The sequence below is a fragment of the Prorops nasuta genome, unplaced genomic scaffold (genome assembly GCF_024137725.1).
Source record: "Prorops nasuta isolate Cenicafe-Biocafe unplaced genomic scaffold, Cenicafe_Pnas_1.2 PNAS00005, whole genome shotgun sequence".
Taxonomy (NCBI): domain Eukaryota; kingdom Metazoa; phylum Arthropoda; class Insecta; order Hymenoptera; family Bethylidae; genus Prorops; species Prorops nasuta.
Genome location: NW_027116802.1, coordinates 5,148,624 through 5,164,830, shown reverse-complemented (window position 1 = coordinate 5,164,830; position 16,207 = coordinate 5,148,624). Strand labels below are relative to the sequence as shown.

At 41.1% G+C, this 16,207-nt stretch overlaps 2 protein-coding genes across 2 annotated transcripts; both read left to right on the top strand.

Annotated features, from left to right (window-relative positions):
• The first annotated feature begins 6,707 nt into the window (after positions 1–6,707).
• Positions 6,708–8,821, top strand: LOC136773815 (sodium channel protein Nach-like). Its single transcript, XM_066727727.1, has 5 exons — positions 6,708–6,901; positions 7,335–7,477; positions 7,993–8,056; positions 8,376–8,547; positions 8,648–8,821. The coding sequence occupies exons 1-5, from the start codon at positions 6,708–6,710 to the stop codon at positions 8,819–8,821; spliced, it is 747 nt and encodes a 248-aa protein (XP_066583824.1).
• Positions 8,822–10,034: 1,213 nt separating this feature from the next.
• Positions 10,035–12,348, top strand: LOC136773814 (sodium channel protein Nach-like). The gene is made up of 5 exons (XM_066727726.1): positions 10,035–10,194; positions 10,588–10,641; positions 11,030–11,210; positions 11,836–11,942; positions 12,027–12,348. The coding sequence occupies exons 1-5, from the start codon at positions 10,035–10,037 to the stop codon at positions 12,272–12,274; spliced, it is 750 nt and encodes a 249-aa protein (XP_066583823.1). The 3' UTR covers positions 12,275–12,348.
• Positions 12,349–16,207: the final 3,859 nt, after the last annotated feature.

Genomic DNA, 16,207 nt, shown 5'->3' with positions numbered 1-16,207 from the left:
CAATTATTACCGTCCAATCGTTTCCTCGGATCTTAGCCACTAGCCGCAAATAGCCTTAAATTGGAAGGAGGCAAATCTTGAGAAATGCTGTAATTTTCTGGGCGACAAGTTGCAAAAATATCGCTATGCAAAATGAGGCTATAGGGATAATAAAAGTTTATACGTGAAAGTTGAATTCGGATGAGTATAGGACGGAAGGGGAGGGTTCGTATTCGATAAATATACATTGCATTTTTTCGATGTATGTGCATTTTAAGCGGCGATGATTCGCGGAGATCCTCTTTCACTGCGACTTGGCGGAAAAAGTTGGCTCCGGCTGGGATCCATACGGGTCCCTGCTTCGGATAAATCTGAATGCGGAAAAAGTGGAAAGGATTGGCGCTCCTGCGAGCAATGTCAGTGAAAGCCGCAAGCTTCTTCGGCGGTAAAAGCACCCATAAACGGCGTCGTTTCGTCCTCGATAAATTTAACTATTATCGAGTAACCCTTCCGTACTATCCACCATCCCCTCCCCCTCCTCCTCCTCCTACTACTACCCTTACGGTGGTTTACCGACTCTTACGCGAGTCGATATTTACCATCACCTCCCCTCTCCACCTCCGGTACCACCAATACCGATCAAACTCGCCCTGTGCGAAAAATCCATTTTAATCCCGATTGTTCTCGCCACGTGAAACATTTTTATTCCAAATCGACTCATCTCTCTAATTCTGCGAGAAGAATACTAAAAAAAATGCCAAGATTTCTCGGTACCATGGGACAGAAGCGAGCGAGAAATAAGATGGCTATTTTTTGAAATTGTAGAATTGGTGAAAGCAGGATGGATGGGATGGGTATAAGGAAACCGGTAGAATTCCCTTGAGTAGGATTTACGCGGGATTGCGTTAATCAATGTTGAGCGGAAGACCCGATTGCGGTAAGAAAGGAGACAAAATGGCGGAGTTCTGCGGTTCATATATGTCTGAGTTCTGACAGGGGGTGGGGGATTTGGGGGTGACTGGATGAAGAGTAAGAGGGAGCAAAAGCAAGGTTGACGCGAGGATTGGGATAGGGATGAGTATGGGAGAGGAAGGGGAGGGGGGGGGGGTGGGGGTGGATAGAGACGCGTGTACGTCTAGATGAACTTACACATAGGTACACGTACGTTCCGGCTAGGTAACCTGATTCCGGAAAAGAAGAGCGAAGCGGGCCGCGCAAGGAAAATTGAGTTTTCCAGCATACCAAGGTCTCTTCCCTGCACGCTACTTTCCTTCGGTCCTTTCGTGCCTGCTCCCTCGAAACTTCGTCCTCTCTTTTCTTTTCACAACCCCCTCCCTCAGCCCCCTCGGTCTCTCGTCGCTCTTCCCCGAACCGTTTGCGACCAGTCCACTCTTGCCACTTTCCAAACTTTCTCGCTCTTTTCGCCCCCTCCCTCGTCCCACGCCCCTCTCTTTTCACCCTCTAAACAGTAGACCTCCACCACCATCACCTTCTCTCCATAAAACTCACGAATACTGCATAAATGCTTCTCCCAACAATTTACAAATGCACCAATTTCCTCCCCCCCCCCCCCTCCCTCACCCTTTCCCCCCGTCACTACATTCTATTTCAAAAACACGCTCGCTCGGCCGTACGTATTCTTTTGATATAATAAAATTCAGCTCTTTACTCGCTCTCCCTTTACCTGCTAAGCGGGGGCTGCCTCGTGGAAATTTTATCTCGTCTTGCACAAAAGTTGGAGATTTTTCGCGGAGCGTCCATCGACGCAGGCTACAATTTCGCAGCGTTAAAGGAATGCGGGGAATTCCCCACATCCCTCTCCACCCCCCTTGTGTCCACCGGCTGCTCTACGATAAAATATGACGCTTTCCACCGCGATATGACCAGTCTACCGTATTATATATCCAACGTAACGTATCCGGTAACTTCCACTACACCTTACCACTTTAACATCCCCTACTGAATCTGCTATGAACGATCACCCATGCGATATAAATATCAATTTTTTCTACTTAAATGCAAACTTCCGGTTTCTCTTGGTCGAAGAGGCCGGTGAGAAAAAACGATGAAATTTATGATTTATCGCTGTGGACAAGCTAGAGGAAACGATCAGATATCGAGCCATCGACCCAACACCTGTATTTATCGATATAGTTTGACGTTTCTTTCTCACAGAGAGGTTTCAATCTTTATTTTCGATAAAGCATCGAGCACTTTTCTCCGATAGGGATTTATAAGCACTCGTATATATATATATAGCTTCTCTCTCTCTCTTTCTCTCTCTCTCTCTCTCTCTCTCTCTATTATAGACTCGCTCTCTCATTTGGATGATGGATTCGGAAGGATCGATGATAACCGTGGATACGTCCCTGGCAATTAGCGAGATTAATTAAAAGGAGATAAAACGATATGCAAAGCAGACTTGGAGAATCCAGTAGGATTGTTCGAGTTACGCGTTTCATTCGCACCAGTCTATATGTAACGAGCCGAAGCCAAACGCCAGGTTGATATAAGGGAAATTTAACGGTTTCACGTCAGATTTCGCGAATTAAACATTTCATAGATGAAATAGTGCTTTCCAGCGCGATGCTCGTCCGATCCAATGTTATCTCGTCGAACGCCAACTAGTCTCCGGTTTCCACTCCTATTAAATTGCACGTTCGCACCTTCTTCCCTGTATCAATAGATTGAATCGTTTAAAACAGTCTCACTCCTAATTTCAAAATCTTTCCAATCGATATCTGGAACATGTATAACTCGTCGTCAAATTTTCGTTTCGTATTTTCACCTACGAGTTTTTCGCTGAATATATTCTGCAGGTTATCTTGCTGGAAATAATCAAACAGTACGCACAAACTCACACACACATACACACTTGTACGCGTGGAAAATATGATGGAAACCAGAGTGTAGAGTGTAATTTAAGGTTTGATTCGTTCCGCGCGCGCGTCGTTTTTGCATTTTTTGTGTTTTTACCAATGAACTTTTCACAGGATCCTTAAAACCTATTAAGGGAATTTATACAGATCGTGTCAGGTGTGATCCAACGACGACGTCCATATACACATGGAGAGAAATAAGGGACTAATATGCAGACTGCATGTAATTTAATGTTTAATTCGCCGCGCATATCGTATACCTTTGGCCTTTTTTTAAAATGTGCTGTTATAGGAGTGAAGTTTTCCCTGAATCTTTCAGATCTATTAAGGCAATTTATGGATCGGGCTAGAAATGACTAACTGGCGCGCATACACGGGTAAAATGGTAGAAGAGTAAGGACTATAAGGAGGTAGACTGCAATTTCTCCGAGGCATAATGGAACTGTCTGAGCCGCGTGATACTCCAAGTTAGAGCGCGTATTGAGTGGTAGCGGGGATAGAAGCGCGAAACTTCTTCCCAGTTCCAGGATATTTGTTTAATCTCCCGATGAACCGTTCCTGCACAAAGCTTGTCCCTGATTTAAATAGGTACATCCATCTAGAGGCAAATGTTTAATCGCCTGTTTGACTTTCAAAAGCGATTTAGCACCTGGTCCAACCATCATTGATTCCCTTAATTAAATTTCGCGAATTCCATTGGCGTCTCCCGGAAGGATTTTTGCTCTTCCTCCGTCCTCCGAAGGAGCGGGGCAAAAGTTTTCAGGACAGGGGGTCGGGAAAATTGAATTGGAACGTTATACACTGTCTTCGGGTGTAGGTTTTCGATGGGATTTCAGCTTGTCGAGGATGTAATTTTGGGCTTGACTAGCGCGAAAAACGTTACGCGCTGCCATTAATCTCAGCTCTTCTATCAAGCTTGACGACGAGGTGGTGGCAATCTGCATATTTATAAAAAGCACCGGCGCTCCATATTCAACGCGGGCAAGCGGTAACAAAGCGGGAGCTGGATTAATTTTTGCCCCCAGTCCCACGACGATGCGGCCCTTGCAAATGAACCAGTTTGCACAGCCCTTTCTTGATTTCCTCCTGCTTTCCCAACTACCTGACTATTTTTAATAGAATTCGCACAGCATTGCGGACTCTATAGTCAATGCCGACTGGCAATGGCTAAACACGCAGCTGTTGCTCTTATCCAACAAAAACTCCCCATTCTTCTCTTTTCTCTTCCTCCATCCGACAGAAATCCTTCCCCCCCCCCTCCCCTCCCCCTCCTCTTCCACACATTATTCATCGTCTACGAAACACATTTATAAGAATCTACGAAATCCCACTCCCATGCCCAGTCAAACGCCAAGCTGGACCATTTACCTTCATTCGCTATTTCTAGTGAGCTAACAAAATTATTATATCGTTACCGATAGAAATAAGCCCCCTATTGCTATTATAGTATACCATATATCGTATAAGCATATATAAAAGCTTATATTGGCTGGAATTTTTTATACTCGAGTTTGCAAATTACTCCGATGGATGCGTGCTATCGAGAATTCTCCCTTTCAACGATCATCCCGAGGATAGCTTTTTTAATCGATACCGGAATTTATCCTAAAATTAGCAGGAAATAAATAGCGAAATTGTGGGTATGGGTAGCTGCTCCATCAAAGTTGAGTGGGAAGAATTTTCGAATTTCAAGCAGCTGAAAGAGTTGGAAGTAGCTGAACCGTGGTGAAATTCCTTATAGAAAGTTGCAAAATTCAAATTGTCAGCCGTATGGTAAGTATATAGGAGATTTGTCTATATATATACATATAGAGTCTCGAGGGATGATTTTCTAGTGCAGGCTGTAGGCAAGAAAAGAATCGATTTCAATTTGGAGATTCGCATTAATGGGAAGATTTTAATGAAGTATATATAGACGAGTGGTGTATTTTGGAGGGAAAGTAAATAGTTGGCAATTATTCGTAAGAAGTGGTGATAATCAAGGCTCCCGCCCTTCTATTAGGGAGGCTTCATAATGAGAATTCTCGGTATATACGTATTCCGATGAGTATACACGGTATTTAAGCCGGTCTCGGCTCTTAGCTGTCGAAAGCGCGTATTCTCAGGCTGCCGTCATGTTACATCGCATCTGACGTGCAATTTAAATTGGATTACTTTCCGCCAAGTTCACCCTAAGCTGCATTGCTTCACGGCTAAGGAACACGAAATGCGCAGCATTTGATTGAGTTCCTCCCCCCAGCTTACTTTCCACACCAGGAACTACCTTACAAACCCTCCCCTCTATTCATCCCCCATGTCCCACCCCCACCTTGCTCATTTATACAATGGAACTTTGTTGTCCAATTTACTTTGCCAGCGCGAACTCAATTTATGGCAAACAATTATTTGTGTCGGATGTAGCAAATGTTTGAATAATTTCACTGGGGAATTCACGCATCGATGAATTTCGTTTATACAGTTAACGAAGATTCTTCAAGGTCGTTGGGAAATTGTCGCAGGGTCGTAGAGAGACGAGGAAAATATTCGTAGATTAGGGTGTAAAAGTGAATGGATCTTAGAGGCCGGGTTGATGAAGATAGTCGGCGCATAGTAGACGTATTTAGCATCGTGGAAACTGATTAGGGAAAATCGTTGGTTAACCTGGTTTAATGTGTACCGGGGGGACAAGGGTGGGGGTGGAGGTGCCCTCGCGTGCTGCCAGAAGCACCAGGTAGTTCCTGAGAGTGGCAGCAACAGCAACAGCGACAGCAGCAATAACAACAACAAAGAGGAAGGGTGCGGATAGGAGCACAAGGGGTAGCTTCGCGATAGACGTAAACAGTGTGGAGGGAAGGCAAGAGGCCAAGTTACACGCGGCACGCATCGGATGCGCAATTTAAATTGGATTAGTGCCGAATTAATCTCAAGATTAATTAGGGAAAACCCACTTAAACGGTCGTGACGTCGGTGCGGCCTCCTTCAGGGCCTCCACCCTCCTGCCTCTGCTCTACCACCCTCGGCCTTTAGTCACCCCCCTCCCTTTACAACGTTTAAGTACCCCGTCGTCTGCGTGCGAATGGTGACGCTCAGATAAGATACAAGCCTCTCTAGATGCACCAACGAATCAACCTTATAGAATAATCCCTTCATCCCTTCTTAGACATCATCGCTCATATCCAGCTCTACCACTGGAATCCAAAATTCACAAATCTTTATATAGTCTCTTCGTGTTTTATTATACACGTATAGATATATATATATATATATATATACATACTTGTGTGTGCGGAAGTCTTGTCAACAAGGCAGCTTCCTAATGAAGGAAATATGAGCTTTACTCCCCCACCCCCCCCCCTCCCCCAATAATCGAAACAAATATAATTTCTCTTCCAATTAATTCTTGGGATATTTTTTCATCGAATCGCAATGTTTATCTGTGGAATTAATTTGATGGCAGATCAGATTAGAATCGTTAGGGAAGAGGGTGAGAATTATCGAAGCGTACATCCGATTCCAAGAGCGTTTGCCAAGTTTGATTGTGGATTCTCGATAAACGTTTGATCGTATTGCGTATAGCTATGCAGCGGGTAATTGATAAGTATTGTAAATAGGTGGCGAGGTGACGGAAAATACAAATGATGTAGCTTCCCACCCCCTATTTATTATTCAGTTGTGTGGGGAGGTGCCAGTGCCACGACCTTGACACGTGTACACGAGCACCGCGGTCTGCCATTTGCCATTGCAATCTTGGTTTAACCAAAGTCGAGACTATAGGATCGTTTGTTCTCTTTTTCTCGACTCTTCGCGTGGGATTTCCGCAGCTATTATTAGTCGGTGAAATATGCGCGAGGGAGAAAGTGCAGAGGTGAAATGAAAACTATAGGCGAGCCCATTTTCTCCACTGAAAAATTCGACGTCTCGACCGTGTGGCTTCGGAAGCGCCGTCGTCGAAATAGATCGAGCAATTTCAAGATACTCTTGAAGTACACCAGATTGTACTGTGAATACTCGAGTTTAGTGGGATGCAGGTATCTGGTCGAGTCTGGCAGAAATTGGCTCGAAAGGTAATGAAAATTCCCTTCATTTCACGCGCGCGAGCCCTGTATAGTCGATTCTTCAGAGAAATATATGAATTAAAATGATATATTTTCTCCCATATTGCTGCAACGCGTAATTCCAGCTAATCTCCTAGAACGAGGTAACGGGCTTAATCCCTCTGATAATTAGCCATTTAATTGTGCTTATTTGCACAATGAAGAATTCCACGTAATAATGGCTTAATTGGATCTTAAAGCGAGCCTCCCCTTTGGACTCGTTCCAACCACCATTCGATTTTTTCCACCCTTTTCTCCTTCAATTGTCGCTGTAATTATTAAACGCCAAACTAATTTTCCTCTTTCAAGCCTCATTGTTGCGCTCCTATTGCTCAGTGTTTCGGTTTGTTAGAATTTTTCACGAACATTTTTTATATCCTCTATGCCTTTTTTTCTATCGCAGAATTGTTTGGATCGTTATACACGCAACTAGTCTAGTTTTTCTCATATTCATCGTCCTGGAAGTTTACAAGCAATATAAAACCACGCCTGTACTGACGGTACTAGAAACGGATCATTATCCTGCAACTTTACTCCACTTTCCTGGTAAGGACAGTATTTTTGTCTTCCTCGATTGTTTTTTCATTAAAGCAAACAGTTAAATTTCAAGTAGAGATAAAACATTTAACGATCACGTTTTCATTTTAAAAATGATAATTATGCTCCAATATTGTTGTAAGTCTTGTAAAAAAAAAACATTCTTCGTATTTCATCTCAAGTAAAATAGTAATTACGTTAATTGTATGGGGATATTTTATTCATGATAAGAAGAATAAAAGCTTTTCGTATCCGGATCGAAAGGATCGCAAAATGCTTTAAAAGATTCTAAAGATCATAATAATAATTTATAAACTACGGCTCTCTCTTTGAAGGAGTTTTTTTAACTTAGATTGAAAATAGCTACTTTCGTAAGCGCATAATGCTATGTGTAAATATTAAATAATAATTTCGAAGTAGCCGTGATTCGAAAAGATCGGGAAAAAATGTGTTTGTTGGAGCGCTATATTTTTGTGCCAATATCTAGTATAAAGAAATTATTTTGTAAATTTGTCTTTTTATAGCTGTTGCCATTTGTACTATTAATAGGATTAGTCAACAATCTGCCCACGAAATAGCAAATGAAGTGTAAGCCATTTTTATCTACAATTTATCTAAAATTTCAGTTTAATCGATGATTATACCCAATGACTCGTTGTTTCTGCTCGCTTGGCATTTAATCTGTAGGTCGCACAGATACATATTCAAGTGCGATAAGCCCTTTTTGTTGTCCGACATTAAAATTGAAATTGCATCAACATTCGCATATAATTTGATCCGATTAAATCTGCTAGCACTATTTATAATGTGTTTAATAAATAAATTTGCAAAATAATAATGTACATCATCTTTTAACAAAAAGATTACCACGCTACGCCTGATGACTCTAACTTCTCTTTTTTATCAGATTCAACACTAATGTGTCGAAACTTTCCCTGGACGAGATTACAGGGCTTTTCCATGAATTTGGTGCGATGTACGATACGGATTTCAATACTAATGCTGAACGGATTAAGATTTTACAAGAAATGTTTACCAAGGCTTATGGACAATTCGACGTTGCTCAGATGATGAAACGCGTAAGTTTATTATATATATATATATATACACGTATAAACGAAATAAGAGAAGCGACATTAAAAACTCGAGGAGATTTCATATTTAAATAATTCATTACAGCTGACACCGAAGTGCTCCGATATTCTAATCAAATGCAAATTTAGTGGTCGGACGAGGGACTGTTCGAAATTATTTAGCTTTCGCAAAACTCAAGACGGCTTTTGCTGTACATTTAATTATGCTCGCGAGCAAGACGACCTTCCTGTGCAAGTATCGAGTATTGTATTATTATAATAAGCTCGAGACAAATTTTATCGTGAGTTTTTATGGAATTCTGAAAATTGTTGAATAGGTTGCCCAAGAAGCTGGATCCGATAAAACCATACCGTATACGCAGGCTAGGAATAGAATCTGGATTAACGGTAGTTCTCGAGCCTTTGTTGGACGATTATTTTTTCCCGATTTTTCCAACCGAGGGCTGGAAGGTAAAAACTTAAAGTATTTCTGAGGAGAGGAAAAGAGGAGGTGGCGGGCGGGGGGGGGGGAGACAGAGAGAGAGAGAGAGAGAAAACACAAAGTACAGTATGCAACATAGCATATATATTACATTGTTGAACCAAACCAGATCTGCATATAAGCCGGACATACATACCTGCTTATTCCTGGTATAGCTGGAATGTTTGAGTTATGGAAGCTCCATCAAAATTATCACGTAATCTGTCCTAATTAAAACTAAGTTTTATTAGGGAATATAAATTCGTCGGCGCGAGTAGATTAAAATGGGAGAGGGATAAGGGTGAAGAGGGTAGAAAATGCGACGAGATAGAAGTTTACTCTGCAGAACTTTGCCAGCTGGAGCGCTTCACTGTCAGTCTGCAATCTGCGCCCACGCGGAAGATGTAATATGTCGTTTGTGGCACCGGAAGAGAGAATTTCATTTCCCACGTGCGCGCCGATTCAAATATAAATTAAATGTGCCGAATCTCCATGCAAATTAGGCGCACAAAAGAGACTGGCGCGCGCGCGCGCTCGCGTGCTCTGGTGAACGCTAGAAATTTATTCATCCCTTTATGCGTATATTACCCAGAAAGATGCTCATAACTTATCTATTGTTCAGCTGAAAAGTATACGAGAGAGTAGAACTAGATAGCGGGTACCATTCTTATATATACACTATATATATATGTACGTCTACGATAAATAATAATATGTATATATAGCTGTAACAATGATATATAACACGGACCAAAGCTATATAAAGCATGTATACCTATATATGTAATAAATAATTAAATTAAGTATAGAAAACGAAAGGAACGAATCACTTCTGCTTAATAAGAAACTCGTGATTTTTTGTGTTTCCGTTTATGCCAAGATAACGATATTCAGTCCCATGGATTATCCGGATACTATGAGCGGTGGAGTGTCCGAAGCTCTGATTGGCCCGCTGACGGAGACTTTTTTGGAATTGGACGCCGTTTCATTTTACAGCACAACGGACATCGAGATGTATCCCATCAAGAAGCGACAATGCATTTTTGCCAGGGAAGACAAGGTCTTTTACGCCGGCTACACGTACAGCGATTGTATAGTCCAGTGTAAAGTAGAAGCAATCTACAACATTTGTGGCTGCAGGCCCTTCATTTATCCACGACGTGGTATTCAATGTTAGAGTCTCATCTTAATATTCTTTCTTTCTCGTTACTCACCCTTCTTTATTTCATCCTCCTAACCCTCATCTCATGCACCCCTACCCATAAATAATATATACGATTGTTCCCCATGAACGCACGTTCTGTCAAATATTGAATTATATCCATTTTACATTGTTCTTTCTGGAAGAGCAATCAACCTGCACCTGTACGTAAATTCTGTCATATTTGTCCCTTGCAATAACAGCCTTTTGTGCATGAAACTTTCCATTTTCAGTCCAGAGATCCAATTAGACTTCTTATCCCGAAGCCTCGAGTTTTCTTGTATACAATAGTAAAAAAGAAACTTTTCACTCGTTAATTATTATCATTTATGTATCGATCGTTATAGACTCCGTTTGATTTCAGACTCGCTGAAAGTGTGCAACATCGAGGACACTATTTGCCTGGTGAAAAATAGAGGTATTCAAAGTTTTTAATGTAATGCAGAAATATTGTTTCGCTCTTGGTGTAAAAAAGAAATTCCTCATTCATGAACCGTGCTCTGCGTAATCTCTATTTTTTTTATCCAGTCACAGATATAAAAGCAAATACACGTGTGATATTGGGTAAGCAGTGGATGGTCGGGGTAAAATATGGAGCGTGTTATTGGATGATTTTTTTTACTTGTTTATTTGCATAAAAACTACAGTTTGAATAGGTTTCTCATTCTCTGAATCTCCTCTCTCCTTCCGATAACAAAGGATATTCGAATGAATCACATTTTGCTTTTCACAGTCTGCTACTTGTGAAATGTAAATATTCGGATTAACAGCTTTTCCAGTGGAACAATTTTTTTCGTTGATTTCAGGAAAATGGCAATCCTTTGCTCCGAACACCGCAGCCAAGCTACAAGATTTTTTCGAAAAAAGCGATAACCAGTCCAGTGCACTCAATTGCCAAGATTGCTATCCATCCTGCGAGGATGTACTTTTCATCATTCATACTTCCAGCTCTTACATATCGCCTGGATTTTTCAAAAGCGAATTATTGTAAGTTATTTCAAGTTTCGATATGATACACGTATATAAAATGTAGTGTGTGTAACGTCTATACGAGCGAACGTCCACGAAGTTGCATGGAGCTTGATAAGAAAAAAATTGACTAAATATTACAATAAGTGATGGAGTGAAAAGTATATATGAGAAATAATTATAAAATCGATAGAAACTTTTTTAACTATCGGATTCTATACGGCCACGTATTTGCATAGCATATCGAAGTTCTGCCTATGTACACGAAACTCAAGTTCCACTTGCCTTTGCATAGCCCATATGGCGAGAGTTGAGAAGCTGAAATCTAATTTCGTTTCGAATGGCCACAAGCGATGCTGCAAGATGCAAGTTTCAGCTTGCACACATCCATGATCCTCCTCGCTTTATTTATGTATACAGAAGTTATATTTTTATCTCTCTCGTTCACCTGAAAGCTGTTACGAAAAAATATATATACATATATATATATACTCTCGCGAGGAAATATACTAGGGATATAAGCGATATTATTGGACGAGCGATAAACCGCATTAAATTTCTCTTTTTAAACTCATTTCGATCGCGCTGCTGAATAATTGAATTTTAGAATAACCGTTCTGACGCTGCTCAATTAATGTTGCAGATACGATATGAATATTACAAATCAGAGTATACTTCATATATTTTTTTCCAAATATGGAACACTGAGGCTGAAGCAGGACGTGGCTCTACGTTGGTACGAAGTATTAAGTGGGTATTTATAAAGGGTGAAATTTTTATCTCGCGAATTATGTATCGGCGATATCAAACGCAATAATGGCAAATTACTTGCAGGTAGCATTGGTGGAATTTGCGGGGTCTTCATAGGTTTCAGTCTGATCAGTGCCGTGGAAATGATCTATTTTTCCGTGCTACTCCTAATCAAATTGTTCCAGCAGTACAAACGTAGTCGTGTTTTCATCAAAGACGAGCCTCGACGGATTGATCAGCCAATTCGCACGCTCTACTGGAACGAATTATTACCCCCAGTGAGAACTTATAACGTGCACAGACACCACAACGCAACGGCCGCTAGAATTTAATTCCTTTCCACTTGCCCCTCGAGCACGCTCTTATCAACTGTCTTTTCTATAATGTATCCACCCCTCCCCTCCTCCCTCCCACAATTCCATTCTCCTTCTACCACCGCTGCACTCTTTGTCCGCATTCGTATCCCCCGGAAAATTCTACAAGTAAAGATTTAATAATATCGAAAAACTCGATGATTATCTATCTTTTTCTATTCCATTTACCTTCAAAGATATCAGGTTAAGAAAAATATTGCAGTATATTTAATACATTACCGGATCTCTTTTGGAATCTCTTTGATCCCGAGACCTCTTTGATGATGAAGGAAAAAATAGTAAACACTGATAGAATCTTTTCCTTGGCTGGTCAAAAGTCCTTGAAAAGGCAACGCAGTCGAGTTAAGACTTTAGCTGAGAAAATTAAAGAGTTCCTTTCTCACGGTGAAACAATAGCTTCGTACGAAGAAAAAGAACCGAGATGATTATTTCGAAAGCAATTCTTTAAAAGCTACCATATCATTGTTCATATCTCGCGTGAGAGGTACAATTACGGCAAGTTTCTCATTATTTACAAGCTCCGTCTTATTGCTGGCTTTGGCACGCTGAGTGTGCCTTATCGCTTGATCCAGACTCGCAGCTTCCGCAACTTGCCGTTTTCAAATCGGATATAACTGTGCACTTCAAGCATCGACCGGTTTCTTTGGTAATCCTCGTCAAAACGCATTGCAAACTTAATTAAGCCAAACGAATTAGTTTGACAAAACCAGTGTAATATTCAAACTCTGTCCTTCCAAGGCAAACTTGCCAATCCATTATTTACGCAATGTCTCGATAAACGTTATGAAACAGCATACTGGAATAAGCTCGAGAGAGGGAGAGAAAGTGGGGGTAGTAGGACAAATATTAGGCTGGCCAGTTTCTCGAGGGTTTTTCCGAGGACTTTGTGAAAAAGGGTAAGGGGGGAGCAGGGAGGAAGGGGGCGAAAAAGAGTGAAATAAGATTTGGGAACTGGTGGATGAAGGCAATAGAGAGGAGAGTATGTCGTTGAAATAACTAGATCAAAGGGGAATTTACTGGTGAGCGTGCAGCGTTGCACGGTCTATTTCTGTATTGGAGCTGCAATGGACTAACCACGGGGTGGTGATGTAGTATATAAGACCTGGCAATTACATCCCATCGGACATTGGACAGCAAACAGAGGGGCGAGCACAGAGATGGGACTCGCCGGAAATTGGTAGCCGACGATTGACCACACCTTTTTTAGTCTCGGTGCAACGACTTTTGCCTCTTCCATCGTTGGCCAAGTAGCATCCTCGAGGAATGCGACTCGTGCTTCGGGAGGCCACGCTGCAGGAGGAATGTGCAATTACTGCAATCACGCGATAAGGCTGGAAAATGGCGTATGGGAGATGGACGATTTCTTGGACTGATACATCGTGCACACCGAGAGAAGGAGCAAGTTTGAGTTGCTCTTATTATGCCAATTTCCGGTTGGGCGTGGCCGCTGACAGCGTCGTCTATCCCCCCCCCCCCCCCATCCCAACTCACCACCCTGGTACCTCACGAGTCCTCGGTAAACCAGTGCTCGAATTTTTCAGCCTGGATTAAATTGAACGAGCAAACGCAACTCTCTACCTTCAACTACCTCGTAAATTACAAAACAGCTGAAATTTATCCCCACCTTACTGCACTTTCTAACCTATCCCACCTTCCACTACTTCCGCACCCATCCCCGTCCAACCTCCTCACCTGCCAACTTACCTCTTTTTTTTCGCCGTACCGTTTTCACTCTCGCCAGGAATTTCCAGCTCTTTCCACAGTTACGCGTGCCACTATTTGGAAATCCAGCCTGAAGGTCGCCTTTATTGCTCGTATATTTTTTAGTTGTTTTTAGCGGAGATTGAACGAAATCCGAGAGAAAGAATAAATTTCGAGTGTTTTTTTTGCTCGACGACGAAAAATGCACGTTGGATCGAGGGAATGTGGGTGAAGAAGTTGTTTAGTAGATCACAATTATCCAACTGGCTGCGAAACTACCATTGATTTTTACTGGATTTTTCACGCTTTTTTTCTGTCTTGATTACTGCGGCAACTGTGAACAATCAGTCATTCCATTTGAACAATTTTATTTGAATTGTATCGGTCGGACAACCGTTCAAAGGCCAGTGGTTTTGACGTCATTTGAACTGCTGCCTGTCATGCACACGATCAAACTCTATGTACGTGGACCCTTCGTTATTTAAATGCAATTATTAAAATTCTTCCTTTAGAATAAATGAAATCCATCAATGTTACACACGTAATTACTGTTCTACGCTGGATGTGCGCGCGCGCGCGCGCCCGTGTGTGTGTGTGTGTGTTTTTGTTTGTACGAAAATTGATTTGCTATTGCTCACTATTATTATTCGAAAAGGTGACAGGGAGGTGGAGAGGTTGACGAGACGCGATAAATAGCTTATGAATGCATAATGAAAATGGGGTGGCTGTGAAAACGAATTACTAGTGAAACAAAAAGAAAATAGCCTGGCTTAGTACGAAATGGTTCTGCATTCGAAATACGGGATTTATATATATTGCCAACGCTTACTGATACATACTAATCGGACCAAATATTCTCCTCGGGTGCTTCCTGATATAAGTGTAAAACATGAAATCTGGACTTCCATAATAATTGCTATATACACATACTGCGAAAAGCTTATTCGCCACAGAATGCAATACTGAAGTTTAATTTTAACTGGAGAGAATTATTCAAATTCCTAGTAAAAATTATTGTATAAATTAATATTTACTCAGAAATGCAGGAATGTAATTTTTTGTTATAAATACTTCTGTATATACGTAGCCAGCGGAACATATCTCGTTAGGGAAATAAGGATGAATGCCTGAGATCCTTAGGGTGAAACGGTGAACGTAGGTGTACACACGCAGGAGACATTCATATTTGAAAACGAACCACCAGCACACATCTCTGTGTTCCATTGATTATTATTATTTTAAACATGGAGAGAGAAATACATTCTCCTTCCACGTATCGCGCATTTACCTTTCATTAAACGCAATTGTTGCATACTCTAGCTCCTAGTTTAGGCTAGCTACTCTTGATACAACAAACTAAGCTGCCAAAATTCGGAGTAAATCCAGACTAGTGGTATTAATTCTCTATCAGGTAAATACAAAAGTACAGCTTTTAATGAAACCTTGAAAGTAGATAACGAGTTCTTTGTAGAACCCTGCTCTCATAGATGTTTTTCCTTCGTTCCGTAAAGTTTCATCAAGCTTTACACAGATTTACAAGAACTATTCCATCCCCTTCTCCCACTCTTTAGCCACATTCTAGACTTTTATTGTAGAGTGCTAAAAAAACTGCTAACATTTTGTTAAAATAAGAAGAGAATTTCCAGCGGTGCATTGGCGGAGCATTTATTTTGTCGGTCGTAATATTGATTTGTAATAAAACATCTTGTTAGTGTGGAGTATAGTACGGACAAAGAATTCTATAAAATAGTTGGTACTGATTGGCTGTCAGCGGCACGTGTACCGATATTTGCGGTATATTGGATAGCGAGTGTTGTATAGTGCACACAGTCTAATTTTGAACAATAAAAGGCGAGCCATCAACAAGGCCATCTCTCGTCCCTTCTCACGCTTCAAAGTCAACTAATCCCCCAATTCTCTCGGTCATTTTCAAGTGGCTATATCGTTAACAACTTATAACGAGCCAGCTTATATATATATATGTATATTAAAATCGTTTACTCTCCACACAAACGTTTACAAGCACTCGTAATTTTATTGTCCAGTCAAGATTATTCCACGCTTTATATATTACTACCTCTCACCCTTCAAACCTTTTACCACTCTGCAGGTTCTCTGCCTGTTGATTTATCGATTATTAAATCATAAATAAAGATTTTTATCGCGAGAATTCTCTAGTTTTCGTTATTT

Coding starts and splice junctions, on each gene's coding strand:
- LOC136773815 (XM_066727727.1), top strand. CDS start 6,708: ATGAAAACTATAGGCGAGCCCATTTTCTCCACTGAAAAATTCGACGTC. Junction 7,478..7,992: donor AACTTTACTCCACTTTCCTG/GTAAGGACAGTA, acceptor GTCTTTTTATAG/CTGTTGCCATTTGTACTATT. Junction 8,057..8,375: donor CACGAAATAGCAAATGAAGT/GTAAGCCATTTT, acceptor CTTTTTTATCAG/ATTCAACACTAATGTGTCGA.
- LOC136773814 (XM_066727726.1), top strand. CDS start 10,035: ATGTATCCCATCAAGAAGCGACAATGCATTTTTGCCAGGGAAGACAAG. Junction 11,211..11,835: donor TTTTTCAAAAGCGAATTATT/GTAAGTTATTTC, acceptor TTAATGTTGCAG/ATACGATATGAATATTACAA. Junction 11,943..12,026: donor ACGTTGGTACGAAGTATTAA/GTGGGTATTTAT, acceptor AATTACTTGCAG/GTAGCATTGGTGGAATTTGC.